We start from the raw sequence: 18,235 nt of genomic DNA, 5'->3' as shown, positions 1-18,235 counted from the left end.
TGTGGGGAAATATTTACATGTGAGCCTAAAAATTAATATAGTCAGTAAAGTTAATATATTCAGTATGTAAGAGTTAAATATACTCAATATATACAGATGAGCTCTCCTATAGAAAGAAGACTAAATAATATGAGAAAGTAATCCAAAAATTAGGTAAGCAAATGAGCATTAAGTATGTAAAATATATTCAGTAAAATAACATGAAAACTGATAATTTTAACCTTTTTTAATACAGGCAAAAATCAAAATTATTGGTCAGATATAGTCTCATTCAATTGGGGGACATTTCAGAAATGTTAACTGCCAGGGGTCTGTCTTCCAAGGTCTCTCATGTCTGCATATTTGGCGAGCGAAGCTGGCTGCACCTTTGTCGTCAGCCGTCTGTTCACGGATGTTTGTGCAGCACACGGATTAAGAGACGGAGTGTCTTCCTGAAGAACCAGGGGCAGATGTGCTTTCTGCTCATTAGAACACACTGGGGGGGGGGGGGGGGTTAAACTCTGCGTCCCTCCCGTGTCCTGTAACACAGCCCCCTGCGTTCACAGGGTGCACAGGGAATCGGCTCAGGGAGCTGGCCCCAAAATGCCACTGCTCTGGGTCACAGTAATGCGTTGTCCTCAACTGTGACCAGGGTCTCATGTCCTCTCGCTGCCTCTGTGGAACAGTGGCCGGCGACCTCATTAGCTTGCAAGAAGGGTGAATCACACACCCTTCACCGTTCTTGACAGTATCGAAAGCCTTCAAGTCCTTTGGCTCAATAATTCCACCTTGACGAAGTCATCTGAAAGAGTCCATTTAAGATGTGTTCAAAGATGTGTACTCTGGCTGTTCGTTTGCAGCCTGGAGAGTAAATGGAACCAACGTAGTAGGTTTTTCTAGAGGGTTAAATGATGGGGGCTGTAGGTTTACCAGAGGGTGCCCTGGCTCTCTGTTGGGCGTGTAAAGGAAAAGACCAAGATGATACGATTCCTCCATCTGAGTGTGTGTGCGTGGGTGTGAGACTCTCAACATCCGAATGGAGAGATAAAAAATGGTGATAGTGCTTTACTTAGCTCTAGATGGTGGGGTTATTTGATACTTTGTATCCCAAATGTTTTATTTAAAAATTTTTAACATTTGTGTGTGTGTGTGTGTGTGTGTGTGTGTGTGTGTGTGTGTGAGAGACACAGAGCGAGAGACAGTGAGAGCAAGAGAGTGAGCACACAGGGATGGGGGTGGGCGTGGGGGGGAGGGGCAGAGAGAGGGAGACAGAGGATCCGAAGTGGGCTCTGCCCTGAGCACGGAGCCCTATGAGGGCTCGAACTCACAACCAGGAGATCTTAACCTGAGCTGAACTCAAGAGTCGGCTGCTTAACTGAGCCACCCAGGTGCCCCTGTACCCCAAATGTTTTGAAGTATTTTTGCTATGACCAAAATAACTTTTAGAAGTGGGGAAAATAAGATGGTTAAAATTTTGACCCTGGAATGTGTAAGGCAAAGAACCAGATTGCATTTGTTAACTCCTATGACTTCTAGTTGTTGTTAATTCTCACATGAAACATCCTAAGGGTGGATTTCAGTATGAATCTTTTTATAGAACAGAAAGTAAAGTCTCATCCAGATTAAATACTCTTTTTTTTTTAATGCTATCTGTTGGGAGGTATAGTATTTGCTTTCTTTTCTTTTAAGCTCTATATTCCATAATTTAATTTTAAATTTAGTATTTGAAAGTATTAAAAAAATTTTTTTAATGTTTATTTCTGAGACAGAGACAGAGCATGAGTGGGGGAGGGGCAGAGAGAGAGGGAGACACAGAATCCAAAGCAGCTCCAGGCTCTGAGCCGTCAGCCCAGAGCCCGACGCGGGGCTCGACCTCACGGACCGCGAGATCATGACCCGAGCTGAAGTCGGAGGCTCAACCGACTGAGCCACTCAGGTGCCCCAATATTTGAAAGTATTTTTAAAAAGTCACTCATACATATACTTTATTCTTTTGTCCCTGATGGTTGGTTGAAGTTTGCCTTATTTATGTTGCTTAATATATTTTTTAAGTGTTTTTAATACGTTTGTATTTTTATATTTACTGTATTTGTATTTGTAACATATTTAAAAAAATTTTTTTTAACATTTATTCATTTTTGAGAGACAGAGCATGAGCAGGGGAGGGGAAGAAGGAGAGGGAGACACAGAATCCAAAGCAGGCTCCGGGCTCCGAGCTGTCAGCACAGAGCGGGACGTGGGGCTCGAACTCACAGACCGCGAGATCACGACCTGAGCTGAAGTCGGACGCTCAACCGACTGAGCCACCCAGGTGCCCCTGTAACATATTTTTCATATATTTACTTTCCTGTCCTTCTGTCCCGGTGGTTGAAGTTTACCCTGTTTACGTTGCTTGTTTTGTACCGACTGAAAATTCTTTGTAATGTTCTTCGCTGTCAGGACTTTCAATGGTCCTTCTTGGAGGCAGGACATGTGCTGGTCTCTCCCCTCGTGACACGGATCTGGGGCTTGTTTTCTTTCTGAAAGTAGAGTCCGTCTACAAGATCTTTACTGGGAGCATGTGGGTGCGATGCTGCTTGAGGTGTTGAAAGGTAGGGGTCGTGCGCTGCCGTCGTGCCTTTTGCTTTCGGAGCCTGTCGCTCACAGAGCCCTCCGGGAGGAGTGACACTTGCAGTCGGCCGCTGCACCGTGTTCCTGCCCCTGCCCGTGTGGCGGTGTCTCTGGCTTTTTCATCCATTTCCTTCAGTGTCTGACGGGTGTTGACGGCCCCACCCCGGGCCGTCCTGCAGCCGCTGCCAGGCGAGGAGGCGGTTTGCAGTCTTCAGAAGACCGCATTCCAGGAGCTGCGTTTGAGTACCTAGTAGAGGCTGAGTTACGGACCCGGAGAGGGACTTCGACGGGGAAGCCTCCTTTAGGCGGCTCCGTTTATTTCCCGAACGTTCTTGCCTGGTTAGGACGAAGAAGTCGCTGTCCTTGCATCAAGTGAGAAAGAACTACGAAGATGACCGCCAAGCCCGTCTCATTCTCTGGCCGCCTCGGTGCCACCCGGGCCGTGGTCTTCAAACACGGCGTAAACGGGCTTGCCGGTTTAGGTACTGTTCTCGTGTCTACGAGAAGTGATGAGGGAAGTCCGCGAACATCTTTGCACGGCGTCGCATGCTTCCTGTGAAAACTGTGGTCCCGTTCGTGTTCAGCGGCAGACACAGATCCGACGTGTGCGGTTCGGTGTTTTGAGACGCGTTTTTTCCAGTTACCGTCTTCCTTTGTAAGAAGCAGTTCTGTGACCCCAGAAGATTTCCTCTTCTTTCTTTTCTGGTCAGTCCTGGCTCCCCAGGGGCAAACGGCGTTTCGTATTTGTCGCCTGAAATCAGTCTTTCCTCTTCTAGAGCTTCATAGAAATGTAGCCCTGTCATATGTAAGGTTGACTCTGCGTCTAGCTTCTTTTGTTTAACAGAACGTTTTGGAGACTCATCCAGGTAGTTGTGTATGTCGGTAGTTCATCCCGTCTTGTGAGTGTACCATATTTGTTCATTCTCCCAATAATAAATAGATACTTGGGTTTCCTTTTTTTTTAATCATGACTAAAGTAATATCAAGAGGTTTTTACACATCTGCCAGTGGCTATATCTTTTCATGTTCCTTGGTGTTATCTAGGAATGGAATTACTGAGACAGGGTAGAGATATGCTGAATTCTAGAAGAAACCACCAAATGGTTTCGCAGAGTGGTCGTTTCATTTTGTACTCCCGGTGCTCGTGCCCGAGAGTCTCCGTTCTCCGTCACTTGGTACTGTCTGCCTTCCGTTTAGTCCTTGGACTGGTTGTGTCTTCATGACTTAAGTGTGTATTCCTTTGCTAACTAAGGATGTTGAGTGCCACTCCTTGTGCCTGTTGGACTTCTGTATCTTCTTTGTGTCTATTTTTAGTCTTTTAAAAACATGGGTTGTCTTTTTAATTTTTGTCTCTCTACTGCACATGGAGAGTATATATCGTCTGCGCACACGTATGTGTTGTCTATATCTGCCTGCTCCACGTAGAACACTTATACACCTACTGTCTGTATGTTCTTGATAGATAGGTGTTTATATCCAGATAGACGTTTATGTGTATAGTGAATATTTTCTCTGAGACTGTGGCTTGTGTTACAATTTTCTTAAAGGTGCCTTGTCATGAGCAGACAATTTAATTTTGACGAAGACCAGGTAATTCTGCGGCCCAAAAATCTTTGTCTACCCCAGAGCTGCAAAGATACTAGCCTGTGTTTTCTTCTGGAAGCTCTGTAATGTTAGCTATTTATACTTTAGGTCTCTGATCTGTCGCAACTGATACGTGTGTGTGCGTGTGTGTGTGTGAATGAGGCTCACTTTTTTCTGTATGTGCCCCTGATTGTTGCACCATTATTTGTCCCCACTGCATTGCCTTAGTGCTTGTATTGGGAATTAATCGACCATTTAAGTTTGTGTCTCTTTCTGGAGCCTTTCTTATTCCCTTGCTGGTGTTCCGCTGTCTTGATTACTGTAGCATGAGATCAGGTAGTGTAAATCCACCAGTTTTGTCTTCCTTTTCAAGACTGTTTCGGCTATTCTAGATCTTTTGGATTTCCGTGTAAGTTCTGTAACTGATTTGCCAAGACCTGCTAAACATCTGGTTGGGACTTTGGTAGAGAGTGCATTGTATCTTTCCATGGAATTGGGGGAAAACCGATACCTTAATAATCACGTTGCTATTAATTGACACACTTTAATTCTTCATTTCCGACCTGCCCTGTTATGTCTTTGACCTCACTGGCCTCTAGTGCTATGTAGAGTGGAAATACTGGAGCCACTCATTCTTGCCTGGTTCTTGATGGCAGGGGAAGTGTTTGATGTCCCACGAAGTACGTAATACAAGCTCACTGAAGCTTTGTTTGGCTTGCTTTGTTTTCATCAGATTGAAGAAGCTCTTTTCTGTATCTAGTTTGCTGAGACTCTTTTAAACGTGAGACGTGGGTGTTGGATTTTGTCAGTGCTTTTCTGCATCTGTCGAGATACTCCTGTGGCTTTTATCCTTTCGTTTATTAATGTGAATTAAATTGACTTTTTTAAAAAACTAGATTAACAATGCTCCAGACTTTATTTCCATTACACAAATTTTTAATTATTAATGACTTCTTTCCGTTCCGGGATCCGGTCCAGGGGACCACACTGTTGTGTCTCCTCCGGTCTGTGTTAGTTTGTCAGTCTTTCCTTGTGTTTCACAACTTTCGACTTGTGTCTGTGACAGTCTAAAGAGGTGACCTGGCCAGGTATCCTGTACACTGTGTGCAGTCTGGGCCTGTCTGGTATTTTCCTCATGATTAGACTGGAGACTGGAGAGAATATCACAGAGGTCCGATGCCCTTCTCCTCCGTCACACCACTGGGTACAGGACCTCCCTGGCAGTGTTAGCCTTGATCATGGGGTCGGGTCAGGTTTGCCATGGTGGGTGGTAGGTCTGTAAAGTGCTGTCTTTCCTTTGCCCTGCTCTGTTCTTTGGAGGCAAGTCCCTAAGGGTGCGTGGTCGCCTGTCAAGGTGTGGGGAAGGCCTGAAGTTCCACCTCCAGAGGAGGGCTTGGGGCAGGGGGGCTATCTGCGGGGCATTTGGAATTCATCTCCAAGATGTGTTAATTGAGTGTTTTGAATGTTAAATCAGCCTTGTGCTTCTGGCTCTTGCTAAACCTCACTTGGTTCTGATGTATTTTCCTTTTTATATTTTGCTGGATTCCATGTGCTTTTATTGTTTTAAGGAATTTTATGTCTGTATTTATGAAGGATATTGGTCTGTAATTTTCTTAATTTTTGCACAATTTGCTCCATCTTTCCAACTTGTAAATTTTCACTGTTGGTAGAATTAGAATTTGTATTTGATTTGTATGTGTATTTCATGATATAACGAAGAATTCTCTGTCAAATATTCTGTAAGCATTAAAAACTTCTGGGAAGTTTTTTAAAAACAGTGTTCTGTATACTTTTCTCCACCCTCCCAACTCCCAAGCCCCCCCACCCCTGTTTCAGAGAACTGCCTGTTTTTTTCCCCTTGGGTTTGGGATCGAATACTGAATTTTCTTTCAAGACACTGAGAGATCACAGGTTCATTTCAGAATTAGCTGGAGAGCTTAAAAAATATGCAGGTCTGGGTCTTGCCAGAATTCGACTTTCTAATTGTTTATGTATACAGTTGACCCTTGAACAATGCTGGGGTTAGGGGTGCTCGTCCCCACTCAGTCAAAAATCTGCATATAACTTTTACTTTTGGATCCCCTAGAACTTAGCTACCAAGCGCCTTACTGGTAACAAATAGTTGATTAGCACCTATTTCATATGTTATGTGTATTATATGCTATAATAGATAATAAAGCAAGCTGGAGGAAAGAGATGTTATTAAGAACATCTTAAGGAGGGGCACGTGGGTCACTCATTCGGTTAAACGCCTGACTCTTGATTTCAGCTCAGGTCTTCATCTCAAGGTTGTGAGTTCAAGCCTCGCGTTGGGCCATAAGGAAGATCTGTTTATAGTACCGTATTCATCCAATGAATCCACATATACGTGGACCTGTGCATTTCTCACCTGTGTGGTTCAAGGGACAGCGGAATGTGATCAGATTCTGACTTGTCTGTCTCTGAAGAGCTTTCACAGTGGTTTTAATGTGTGCCCTCTGCTAAGAGTCACAATTATGGCTTTCAGCTTTTCATCATAATTAAGTAGCTAAAATTAAACCTCTGAGTACTTTTGGCAGAGCCTAATAAGATCACAGATACACAATTATTTAACTTCTTGTACAGTAAAATTTTAAGATAACTTGATTATTGTTTGTCACCCAACACCACCCTTCCTATGAATGGAATACTAGATAGTCCTTGTCAAAAACTGTCCAGAAAGTCAGCATTTTGGCAGATTGGTTATTTAATTCTGTAAATCATATGGCTAAAAGAGATGCTTTTTCCTTTTCTTTTTTTTGAGCCCAGTATTTAGAGTAAGAGGCAGTAACCAGTGCCTGAAGGCACGAGTCCAGTTTAGTGAAGGTTGTCAAATGCACTGTAGTTGAGGCAGGCGAAGCCACTTCAGGGCTTGTGTAGTCCTTGATGTAGTTACCGGCTTAATTGGACACCTGTACCACAAGTTTGCGTTCTAGAAATTCCATTGCTCAGAAAACCAATCCTGCCTTCCCTCCGTTTCTAACCACTGGCAACCAGTATAATGTTTTCTCGTGGAGCACGTCCTGTGAGCGGACTTGTCGCAGTATATCGCGATTGGCCTCTCCCATCCCGCACACCTTTGCCACCTCACCCCAGGTGTCTATCAGTAGCTCATTCCTTGCTAGGGCCCAGGAGCATTGAATGGACCCGCTTTATGTGTCCATTCACTTACTGTTGATCCAGTTTTGCTGACCCAAAAGAGAGCTGTAAATATTTGCCTACAGGTTTTTACATGCACATAAATGATCATTTCTCTTGGATAAATACCTGGGAATGCAAAATGCTGGGTCATAGACTCGATTTGTTGGTGGGTTTTAGGATTTGCTTCAAAGAAAGACTTTTCCAGTCATCCTTGTTCTCTTGAGATTTCTTAGGTGGAGATTTGATGCAGAATACCCTTTATTAGCTTCGTATTGTCATGCTGTGCATTGAACTGGTTGGAAGGTCTTTAAACTGAAATTACTGTTAATGGTTGAATTAGGAATGACTCTTGTAATAAATGGAACCTTCGCTTTATTGGTGGCCATTCCTTTCCCTCCTCTGTGGCCTGGCTACTCAAAAAGCACGGTCTGTGAAGCGTGTTGGCTTCACGTGGAGCATGTTAGAAATTCAGAGTCTCAGGCCCCCCTGTGGAGTCATGATCTGCATCAGAACTGGGTTCCCGGTGATGGGTGTGGACATGACATTTGAGAAGCACTGCTCTGGAGCATACGGACGGACGAGGAGAAGAGCACTTTGTCCGTGAGCTTACCCTTGAGTGGAGCGGAGTGCCGCCCAGGCCCAGCTGGGCCCTTCGCAAGTGTTACTCATTGGTTTCAGATATTCAGGAAGACGGGAATAATATCAAATATCAAACCGACAAAATACCAAGACTTTGGCGCTTTAAGATTCCGTGCTATACTAAATGTCAGAGTACTGAAAGGTAGCGTCACTGTCATCAGGCTTAAAATATATAGTCATACATTCGTCATTGTATCTTCAGGCATTTGAACTCCTGAAGGTGTGTAGAGACTTGCAGTATTCACAGCAGTGAGTACGTGCATTTGTAGTTGACCTTTTTTCATGGAAGATGTTGTTGGGAAGAGAATATAAAACAGTTGTCTTTTGGGTTTATGTTAAATTTTTTCTTGCGCATTTTCTAATGAGGCAGTTCATTTTTGTTTCTGTTAAGAGTAAAGCACGTTTAAAATAACGAATCATGAGAATCGAGGGGCAAATTCTGTTTTCTTGTGTTTACAAAAAGAATTTGTGTGAACCTGGCACTCAATAAGTACCTGTCTTATTCTCTCCCAGTAGGTCACTGAGACCAAGTAAAAGGTCAAAAGTGATCAGTGGCATAAAAGGAACATTTGTGGTAAAGGAAGAATTGTTGATGAAGAAATGACTTTCAGTTGGGACCAGATTAGGCAGTATTTTTGTGGGAATACTGACATAATAAAATAGGAGATAAAAGCTGGTGTCAGTGTGACTGGAAAAAAAAAAAAAAGTTGTGTTGTTGCAGTAAAATCTGGGCCAGAGGCGGCGATGCAGACCCTGGATGGTGGAGTGAAGCACTAGGGTGAGAGCGCAGGGGGGAAGCAGGTGGAGGCTGGAAAAACTAAGCAACGTAGCAACAGGTTTGGAAATCATGGCAGATGGGGTCAGGAGTTACTGGAAGCATCGAGCCTGTGTGACCGGAAAGGAGTGGGTTCTCCTGGAATGTAAGTTCCACAGGGGGACATGTGCCCAAAAGTCTTAAAGCTCCAGTGTTGGTTTAAGGAATACATGGACTTTTGCTGGCGTCTGGGTCAGACTTGAGGCCAGCAGGGACTTTTGAAATTCGCGAGTTTTCTCTCAGAAGTAGAAGTAACAGTATATATAGGGTTTGTCTGTTAATTACAAGCAAGAATTGAACTCTTTCCAACGTGTTTTTTAATGTTTGAGATCATTTGTTTCTCGTATCGGTTTAGGGTTTCACATGGCCTTGTGACAGAACATTTTGCAGCATCTTTACATCTGAAATATAAAGAACCTTATATATATAAAATCAGGCTTCAGTGTTTAATTCAAAAGAATGTGAACTCAGTCTCCGTTTTTGTTTTGTGTGTCTGCATTGTAGGGAGGTATGGAGACTTTGGAGCTACAGAAGGACGTAAAAGAAGAATCCGATGAGGAAGATGATGATGATGAAGAATCTGGACGATTGCGGTTCAAAACTGAAAGGAAAGAAGGAACAATTATTAGGCTCTCAGATGTAACTAGAGAGAGAAGGAACATTCCAGAAACTTTGGGTAACTTTTTTTGCCTGTCTCCCATCCTTCTTCACTCCCATTTCAACTTCCTCCATAGTACTATTATGATTAGTTAAATAGGTTAAAAAAATTTTTTTTTGACTTTATAGATTATTATGCATGGCCGTCCAGAGAGTGGACGGTCTGTGTGAGGTTAGAGCTGAGTTATGGTGCTGTAAAAGTCATTCTACAAAAATGACTGTTTTCTGGATTAAAAATGTTTGAATAAAATATTTGATTGCTTATTTTTTTAATAGCTTTTCTTTTGGAGTCGATGGCCTAGACCCACTCTCGTGCATGTTACGCAGTTCCTGGCCGGGTCTGGGAAGGTGTGTGGGGACGGCCCTTTGACCCCTCTTGAGACCACGATGTTGCTAGGGCTAATTCAGGACTAGACAGTTTGTATTTTGTACCTGTTAGTGTCATTATAACCATCTGTTTTTGTGTTTTCTTTTTCCGTCTGCCACTCCTCTCCGTGTTTGAGGAGATAAGATCGTTCAGACGTAGTCAGTTGAACAAATCATTTTGAACAAACGCTGCTTTTGAAGGTCTGCTGCGGCAGGCCGTTGCAGGCCAGCAGAGAGCCTTCATCAGCACTGACCCTACCCTGTCCCGCAACTGTTTTCTCCAGTGTCCATTGCAGAGATAAAGCAGTGGTTCTCAGATTTGAGTGAGCAGCAGAATCACCTAGAAGGCTTGTTAAAACACAGATTCCTAGACCTACTCCCAGCTCTTGCGATGCGGTAGGTTTCAGGGGGTGTCCAAGAAAGTTGCATTTCTGCTGAGTTCCCAGGTGCTGCTGCGCCTGCTGTTCTGGAACCCGGGTTTTGAGAACCACTGGGATTTTGTACCGAATTCCAGGAGGCAGGTGGGAGGGTGGAAGGATGGAAGGACAGGGTTCATCTGCTTCCTGGTGTTGGTCAAAATGAAAATCGGGAAACTAACCCCCAGTGACTACGTTTATTTCTTCTTAAACCATTATCAGCCATTTTTTAGTTGGAAACACAAGCGTGTGTCCATGAGCGGCAGATGTGAGTTGTGCACGAGGACACTGAGCTCCCGAGGCGTGCAGGTTAACAGTTGTGAGGGAGCCACTCTTGCCATGTTCCCTCCCTCAGTGAGCTCTATGGAGAGCTTGCCCTAGACTCTTGGGTTCTCTGCTTCTTTCCCCTCTGAGTTCCTCTACCTTTTGGCCCAGGAGTTCCCTGCCTTTTTCTCCAGTTATGCTATAAAGTTGCCAGTTTGTCTGAAGCAGGACAACATAAATTTTCTAAGAAGGAAGGTCTGAAGTTGGCCTTGGGTGAAAGGAGATGAGCGGAAGTCTTAAAACAGAAGGGTGGGGGAAGAACACCGTGTATCCTTCAGCAGGAGGAATCGGTAATGTTGCATCCTTGCCTGAACCTGATGTCTCTGGCCACCTCCCGGCCTCAGCCAGGGCCATCTGTCTGCATTGTACCTGCCCCGGGCACTGACCTCACATCTGGAGGTGTCCGGCCTGCTCGTGCTCACTCTCTGTGTCGCTTTAATTCCTGTGTCTCAGGACCTTTGCCTCGTTTTGCTGTTTTCAGGGTCATTTGTACCTCCTGAGAGATGGGGCCTGAAGGGGTTAGTGGTAGGCAAGCCGGAGACCTGAAATACGCCGGGGAGAGAGTCTGGAGTCCTTGGAGGCAGAGGGGCCGTCAGCAGAAACAGTGTAGACATTGAACCGTTTCTTTTAAACGTTAACAAATAAGGCTTAAGTATGTTTGTGCAAATTCGGCCAGGTACTAAGGTAGGTGAAAATGGTGCTTAAATGCTCCATACTTGTGAGCCCTGCATAAGGAAGCTTAGTGTTTGAAACACGAGCTTTTACTAACTCAGGCTTATTCCCCGAACCAAAGGGACTTTTCTGTCCATGTAAAGATTGGTTTTCTAAAACAGTGAGCTCTCACTACCTTGATCCCCCTCCTCCAACGAAAGGTTAATTTTGTGCATAAGAAAATACTGATTGAGAAGGAGAAGCTGCTACAGTATTTGTGTTTTACCCATCAGTTTATCTGCGTGCTCCTGGCGAGAGAGACGTCAGGTTCAGGTTCTGTACAGAAATCCTTACATGTATTTGACTGTATAATGCTGTCCACCCACTCCTTGTAACGGAATTAAAATATCTTGCTACCAGAGTCCAGATGTTGTTTCCTATAATATGTATTTCTTGACAAATGGTGTCCTTTAACCTTTTTAATACAAATAAAAATTATTTTGTGATATAATTGATTAATGTTGAGAACACTTCACTCTTTAAAAAGAAGAATGAGATCGTCCTCTGGCCCCCCTGTTTCTGACCCTTTGGGCTGCATGTGGACAGCCAGTGCCCGCTAGAACCTAACAAGGTGTGGGTCTCCCTTAGTCTTTCCCGTGTTCACACAGGTAGCACCGTCCCTAAATGAGGAAGAACTTGGATTCATATGTATGACAGTCTGGCAGCTATAGAACCTTGTGTATAGTCATTGATGTGGATTTGGAATTCAGGTAGAGTTTGGGCTTTCGTGTAGGTTACAACCTTAAGTAAGGAGCTCAGCCAACATTCTGGAAACTAAACCTTTTCTTAGTTTCCCCGAGGGTGGCACAAAGCTGTGTGCTTAGCAGATAGATGTCACTCGTTACACACAGAGGATGCTGTAGGGTATGAGGGCCTCACTCACTTGGGAAACCCAGCTGAGCAGGGTTTCTAGAACATACATATGTAAAGGACTGACAAATTTTGGATGGAAATGTCAGAAGCCACCTCTGGACAGTGGGTGTCAGTGACTAGTTTTCCTAAAGCCTCAGCACAGAGGTTCAGAGCAGTCAGGCCTTTGGCCTGACCGAGGTGGGCCTGAGATTCTCCTGGGAAGCAGGACATCAGTGCGTGCAAGACAACATTTATTTTAGGCCTGCTTTTATCCGTTAATCTAGGAGTAGGCATCTAGATTTGGCAATAGTCTAAGTTTCGCTGGCATACGTAATGTGTTAAATTACATTTTATTGCTTTAGCCTAAAGAACATTCTTATGTCCACATAATGTTCTCTTGAAATAAAGTCCGTAGTTAATTTTGCTTAAGGCAGAGGATCTGTGGGAAAGAGTATTTTCATCTAAAAACAAACAGTCCAAGATTGATAGTGCCAGCAGGAGGGTACTTGATGGTCCTTGTGTTACAAGCAAGGGTTTTACAAATTGCTTCGTTCAAGTTCTCTTGTAAAAAAAAATTCAGACTATCATTTATTTCCGTTTCGCCAAATAAGCTGTGTATTTTGCAAATATTGACTCGTTATGTATTAATCCAGCTGTTATAAAATTATTTGTACGCAGATGTTTTCCCTAAGCACATCTTAGGGCAACACAGTGTAAAACTTTGTTACACTGAACTCTATCTCTTTACTTTAGAATATGGACATAGTTCAGAAAACACTTAAGAGGAAATTAACATTTCAGTTGAAGTTACAAATGTAATTTCCATCCTGTCATATTTTGGTGACCTTTTGTGACAGCTTGTCTCAATTGGAGGAAAGCATTTTTACTTGCTGATTAAAGATGTCATTTGAAACCATTTTATTACTGGGGATAGTGAAATCAATCTTGACACTTAGAACCACTAGAAAAATAATTGCTGATTCACCGCATAAAATGTGTATGTGAACCAGTCATGTAGTCAAGATGAGAATAAAAGTCTGTGCTTGTTAAGAAGAGATTAAATTTTCTTTTGAATGGGGTCTAGATTTATTTGAGGGGGGGGAAATACCATAGAAACAATATCAAGAAAATGAAATGTGGCTTAAGAGATTTTGGAAGAGTTTGGAGATGATTATGGAACCTGAGATAGGAGCTAAAGCTGGTAATGTTTAAAATTTGTCCTTCACTCTGGAAGAAGGTGTAAGTAAGAACGCCCCTTGGGATTCAGTGAAACCTTTACAAGGTACACATTTGTTAACGTGAGATATCACAGTTTACATAGTATTCTAAAATAAAGCAACCGTATTTGAGTAAGTCGGCTTTTCTCCTTTAGGGATTTAGAATAAGGTGCCAGCTGAAGTTTCTTAGGGCCAGCGTCCATGTGTTTATATCCTTAAAGCAGTGGTCAGAGAGGTGAGGGTCTCCTGGGCATCCCACAGGTGTTTGCATTCGTGGGTTTTTTTCTTCTGTGGCTCTGCTCTCATTTGCTATAGCTTCCGTATCAGACAGCGTGGGTGTAAGCCTTTTTTCACAGAGTAAAGGTCTCTTTAAATAAATCTGAAATGATCATATGAAATGAGTTTTCCACTGTATGAGATTAATTATTTGATTTCCGAGTGATGCCGTTAATAGTTCCGTTTAAATCAGAACAAACAGGAATTTATTTGATTGATTGATTTTTTATCTATCTTGAGTCTGTGTGCCACGGTGCATTCATAATACTTGGGCGGGTCTCACTGAGAAATTGTATTGGGGCGGGCCTGGTGGGCCCAGGTCCTCCCCAGCGTTGTCTGCTGTCCGTGAAAGAGAAAGTGTCCGCGGCAGTTTGAGGGCAATGGTTAAACCGAACTTCAGGCCCTTCTTTTTAGCTTCCCTCTGCACCGTTTTGTGGTCTCCAACGAAAAGACTTGAACTTGGCGGAGGCTCCTTGTGTCTTCCTCCCCGGGAAAAGCATGTCCTCATTTAACGGGTGTCTCCCGGGCGCTGAACCCCGCTCGCTGCTGGTTTAGTTCCCTGCTGTGGGTGAGACCCTTGCTGTCTCGGGGTTTCCTTGTCCCGTGTGTCTTCCCTGTTTTCTCCCTGTGTATCGAGTTTAGGCCGTTTGAAGATTTCTAACACGTATGCATCTTTTCAAATAGAGCTTTCAGCCGAAGCCAAAGCCGCGTTGCTTGAGTTCGAAGAGAGAGAGCGACAGCATAAGCAGGGACGCTATGGCTCGAGGCGGGGAGGAAGGAGAGGAAGCTCTTTAGTGTGTCGTGGAATGGGAGACCAGAGGAGAGAGAGCAGTGAGCGAGCAAGAATAAAAGATCACAGACCTGCCCTGCTTCCGACGCAGCCTCCTGGCGTGGTAATTCTTGGTTTTATTGTGATAGCCCAACACGTTAGAACAAATGAAAATGTGCCTTTGTGGGTTTCGTACTTTGTGTGTATCACCGAGTCTGAACTTAAAGTTTAATGCGAGGAATGATGGCGAAAGTTTCTTTATGGTATGCTCTCACCTGTGTCCTTATAAATTCCGTCCCCTCCTGGTAGTCGGGCAGTGAGAAATCACTCTGTACTTACGGAGGAAGAAGCAGTGAGAGGCTTATGTCCTCAAGGGACAGGAGCCCCAGAGGAGCCAGGCTTCCGTCCTCTCCCTGCTTGTCCTGAGTGCCCGCGCTCAAAACAGTGACTGTACGTGGAGAATCCAGGTAGCACTGTTCATTTTATAAAAATGGCTACTGTTTCCCATCGGTTTCTCCTTAAATCGGAGCAGATTCTCTTAGAGTAAGTGTCCTGTGCTATCCATACTCACATACTTGTAATTTCAGCTGAAGTTGAATTTCCTGTGCGTTTCAAAGAGGAGATATCGCAGAGGTAAAGAAGGATTAAAGTGATTTTTATGTTCTTTTAGTTCGCTTTAGGATTTTATGGCTCTTTCCTTCAGAAGCCAATCTCCAAGGACAAATTTGCTTAATACAAGTATGTGTCCACTGTGTCTGCCACATGTCCCTCCTCCATTTTTATCTGAATTTAGGGGAAAGCCACATTTTGCCTCTGTGTAGAACTGTTAAGTGTGAGCATGCATCCATTTGTGAAATGTAACAAGGGAGAAGAGGTAACTTAACTGTTTTTGCATGAGAATTTCCGTTTTGAGGTGCAGGAAGGGGAGAGAGGTAGGTGGGTTGATTACAGCATAAAGAGGCTGACGATGTTAATAACTGCTGTTTGCTCACACAACTGTTTTGTTCTTAAGCTTCTCCAATGGCAAAAAGGCTGGACTTGATTTCTTTTTCTTCCCCATCCCTTATCCTTGCCCCAGCCTCCACTTGCCATGTATTCAACAGCCAGTTCAGTGATTTTGGCCTCCTTGGGGGAGAGGGGAACAGCCACACGGGAGATTTGTTTTTGTGTAGCTGTGTCTCTGTGATCCCGGAGAGGTAACTTCGCACCCACGGACAGGAGGCGCGCCCAGCCAGCATCCTTCATCCTTCAGAGGGGCCGACCGAGCGGGGCTGGGAGCGCTTGCGCATCCCTAGCCGAGTGGAGGACAGACCGGGGCCCTTGCCAGGGGTGTCGTGTCCCCAGAGGTCTCGTGACCACGGAGAGCTCTGGAGCCCACTGGGAGCTGGGGACGGGCCTATGGCTGGCCCTGCTCGGCCTAATGGTGCTCTGGGCTGGAAGCTCTGTGCTCGCGTCTCCTGGTCACAGTGATGTGAAGTTTCCGTGTACTGGGAAGACCAGGGCTGTCGGGGATGAACTTGAGCTCGCTCCCACCTGCGACCACGAGCGCTTTTGACCCCGCTCACTCTTGCACCCCAGAGCGGTCTGTCTGGACTCTTGTGGGAAGAATGAGTCAAAGGCTTGCTCGTGGCTTTGTGTCGGTCCGTCTCCTCCCAGGTCGGTCCCTTGCCGCCTGGACTCCGCTCTCCTCACTTCCTGACTGTGCTCTCAGAGTCACTGCTCCCCTGTGCCTCCTGGCTGCTGTGCCCTGGCGCCTTGGGTGTCCGTGGCGAGCTCCTCCTCAGGGAGGAGCGCCTGGGGCTTGCGCTGCGCTCTCTCTCCTCCCCCCTTCAGCTGTCCTCTCGTCCGCCCTCCTTCTGGTCACAGCTCTTGCTGGGCGGCGGTGGCCTTCCTGCCACCCGCCCTCGCTGTGCGCACCTGTGTCTCCCAAGCCCTCGCCTCTGGCGCGCTCTGAGCCCCTCCGTGCGCTTCCTGGCTCTGCCCCGTGCCCCTCCACGTGGGCGCCTCCCAGGCCCCCCCGCTCCACTCGATGACAGCACGCCATTTCCTTCGCACCCCTTCACGCTCTTGAGTGAAGAAGGAGCCTGCACGGTGCCCGTCCTCTGTTCAGTTCAGATCTGACTCATGAGCCTCTGTCAGCGTGCTCCTCGTGGGGATTCCCTGGTGGCTTGGATCCCTACTCACAGTGCAGGGGTGTGCCCAGCACCCGGCGGCGTGAGGCCCGAGAGGGAGCACTTCTGGATGCCGGGAGCGCGGAGAGCTGAGGACCCAGGCTAGCACTGGAATGTCTCTGGAAGAGTCCTCCCTGAGACCAAGGCCATATACGCTCTGGTTTCCGAATCCTCGTCGTTCCTCTGAAATGTGTCTTCCCTACTGCTCGTCAGACCCTGGCCTTTTCTTGCACTCAGCTCCGGCCGTGGCCTGCTGAGTGGTCTGTCTGCTCCATCCCACGTCCGTCCCACGTCCACCACGTCCCCATCCGTAATTCCCCATCCTGCACGTGGCGTGTGCCGCCATGCGTGTGGAGCTGGAGTTCACGGCCTCCACGGTGTGCGGCATGGTGGCCTGGTGCTCACAGGCAGGACGCGTGGACTCTGCTTGTCGGACCCCACTTCCAGCTCTGCTGCTCCCCAGCTGCTTTGGAAGAACACAGTGACGGGGACCCACTTGATGGCGACGTCGGGCATCGGCCGCTTACTTCATGTACCGACCTTTCGGTAGGCGCCGAAGACACGGGGTCGGCCCGGCGCTTGGTGGCCACGGCCGTGGTCGCTGGTTTCCTCCTCTCGTGACTGTCGGATGGAATCACCCCGAGATGCTTGACTGCCTCGAGCGTCTGTTTTCACACCCCGGCCTTCCCCCGTCTTGGGTGTGCGTGGCTGCAGCCGCCCTGGTCTCCCAAGTTTCCCAGCAGGCGTGTCCGCGCCGCTGCTGCTTCCGGGTTGTTCCTCGAGTCCCCTGCCTGGCGCCCCTCTTTCCCCCCTTCCTTTCTGGTGCAGGTGCCACCTTCTCAGCTCTCTCCCGCCCCGCAGGGGAGTCAGGCTCTCGCTAGGCCTGTGTCCTCCCCGAGGACAGCCCTCGTTTCTAGCTCGGTGTCTCATGCCCAACTTTCTTCTTCACTCTCCGGGGACAGCGGCCGCATGGCCGCGGGGTCCGAGGGCGGCTTGGGCTCTGTGTGCCGCGCGGTGCTCGCCTCCGGGCAGCGTCAGTGGCTGCACCGAAAGTTGTTCTTTTGGAATCCACGAGAGTCCCTTTGAGGCCGCCGCTACCGCCCTCCGCGTGCCCGGGACGGATTCCCGTCGCGAGCGGCCCCCTCCCTGGGCCCGGGCGTCACGGCGCGGCCCTGCTGCTTCCTACACGCCGCTAGCCGGGAAGCGCTGTGAGCCGTGACTCTCACGCTGGGGTCCGCGCAGATCTGTAGGGCAGTAGCCTTTTTCTACTTCTCTTCCAAACGTTGATTGCTGTGCATTTGTCTTCTTTGTGGTGGTTTTCAGACGCACTCTCCAAGATTGATCCCCCCTGCGCAGCCTCAGCCGCCACCGCCGCCGCCGCCGCCGCCCCAGCAGCAGCCCATCAGGAGCCTGTTCCAGCAGCAGCCGCTGCAGCCCCTGCTGCCCCTGCAGCACCCGCAGCACGCCCCGTCTCCCCAGGGGGCGCATGTGCCGCCCCAGATGGAGGCCCCGCGCCTGATGATCACCCCTCCTCCGGTGACCCCGCAGCAGCCCAAGAACATCCACATAAACCCCCACTTCAAGGGGGCGGTGGTGACGCCCGTGCAAGGTATGTGTCTCCCCCGCCCTGGTGACGTCGCGGGGTGCCACGGCCGAGTCGTTCTCGCCGGCGGGTATGCGAGGACCAGCCG

General features: G+C 47.0%; 1 protein-coding gene across 4 annotated transcripts in view; it reads left to right on the top strand.

The window, feature by feature from the left end:
- Window positions 1–18,235, top strand: part of RBM33 (RNA binding motif protein 33) — a 139,537-nt gene that overhangs the window by 51,144 nt on the left and 70,158 nt on the right. For all 4 annotated transcript variants that reach the window (XM_027051177.2, XM_053217824.1, XM_053217825.1 and 1 more), the window contains 3 exons: window positions 9,290–9,461; window positions 14,289–14,497; window positions 17,868–18,153. In XM_027051177.2, the coding sequence (XP_026906978.1) occupies window positions 9,290–9,461; window positions 14,289–14,497; window positions 17,868–18,153 (667 nt within the window). The remainder of the gene's footprint in view (window positions 1–9,289; window positions 9,462–14,288; window positions 14,498–17,867; window positions 18,154–18,235) is intronic.

This window comes from Acinonyx jubatus, chromosome A2 (assembly GCF_027475565.1).
Source record: "Acinonyx jubatus isolate Ajub_Pintada_27869175 chromosome A2, VMU_Ajub_asm_v1.0, whole genome shotgun sequence".
Taxonomy (NCBI): Eukaryota; Metazoa; Chordata; class Mammalia; order Carnivora; family Felidae; genus Acinonyx; species Acinonyx jubatus.
The sequence above is the reverse complement of the archived record's forward strand: the minus strand, read 5'-3'. Positions and strand labels throughout refer to the sequence as shown.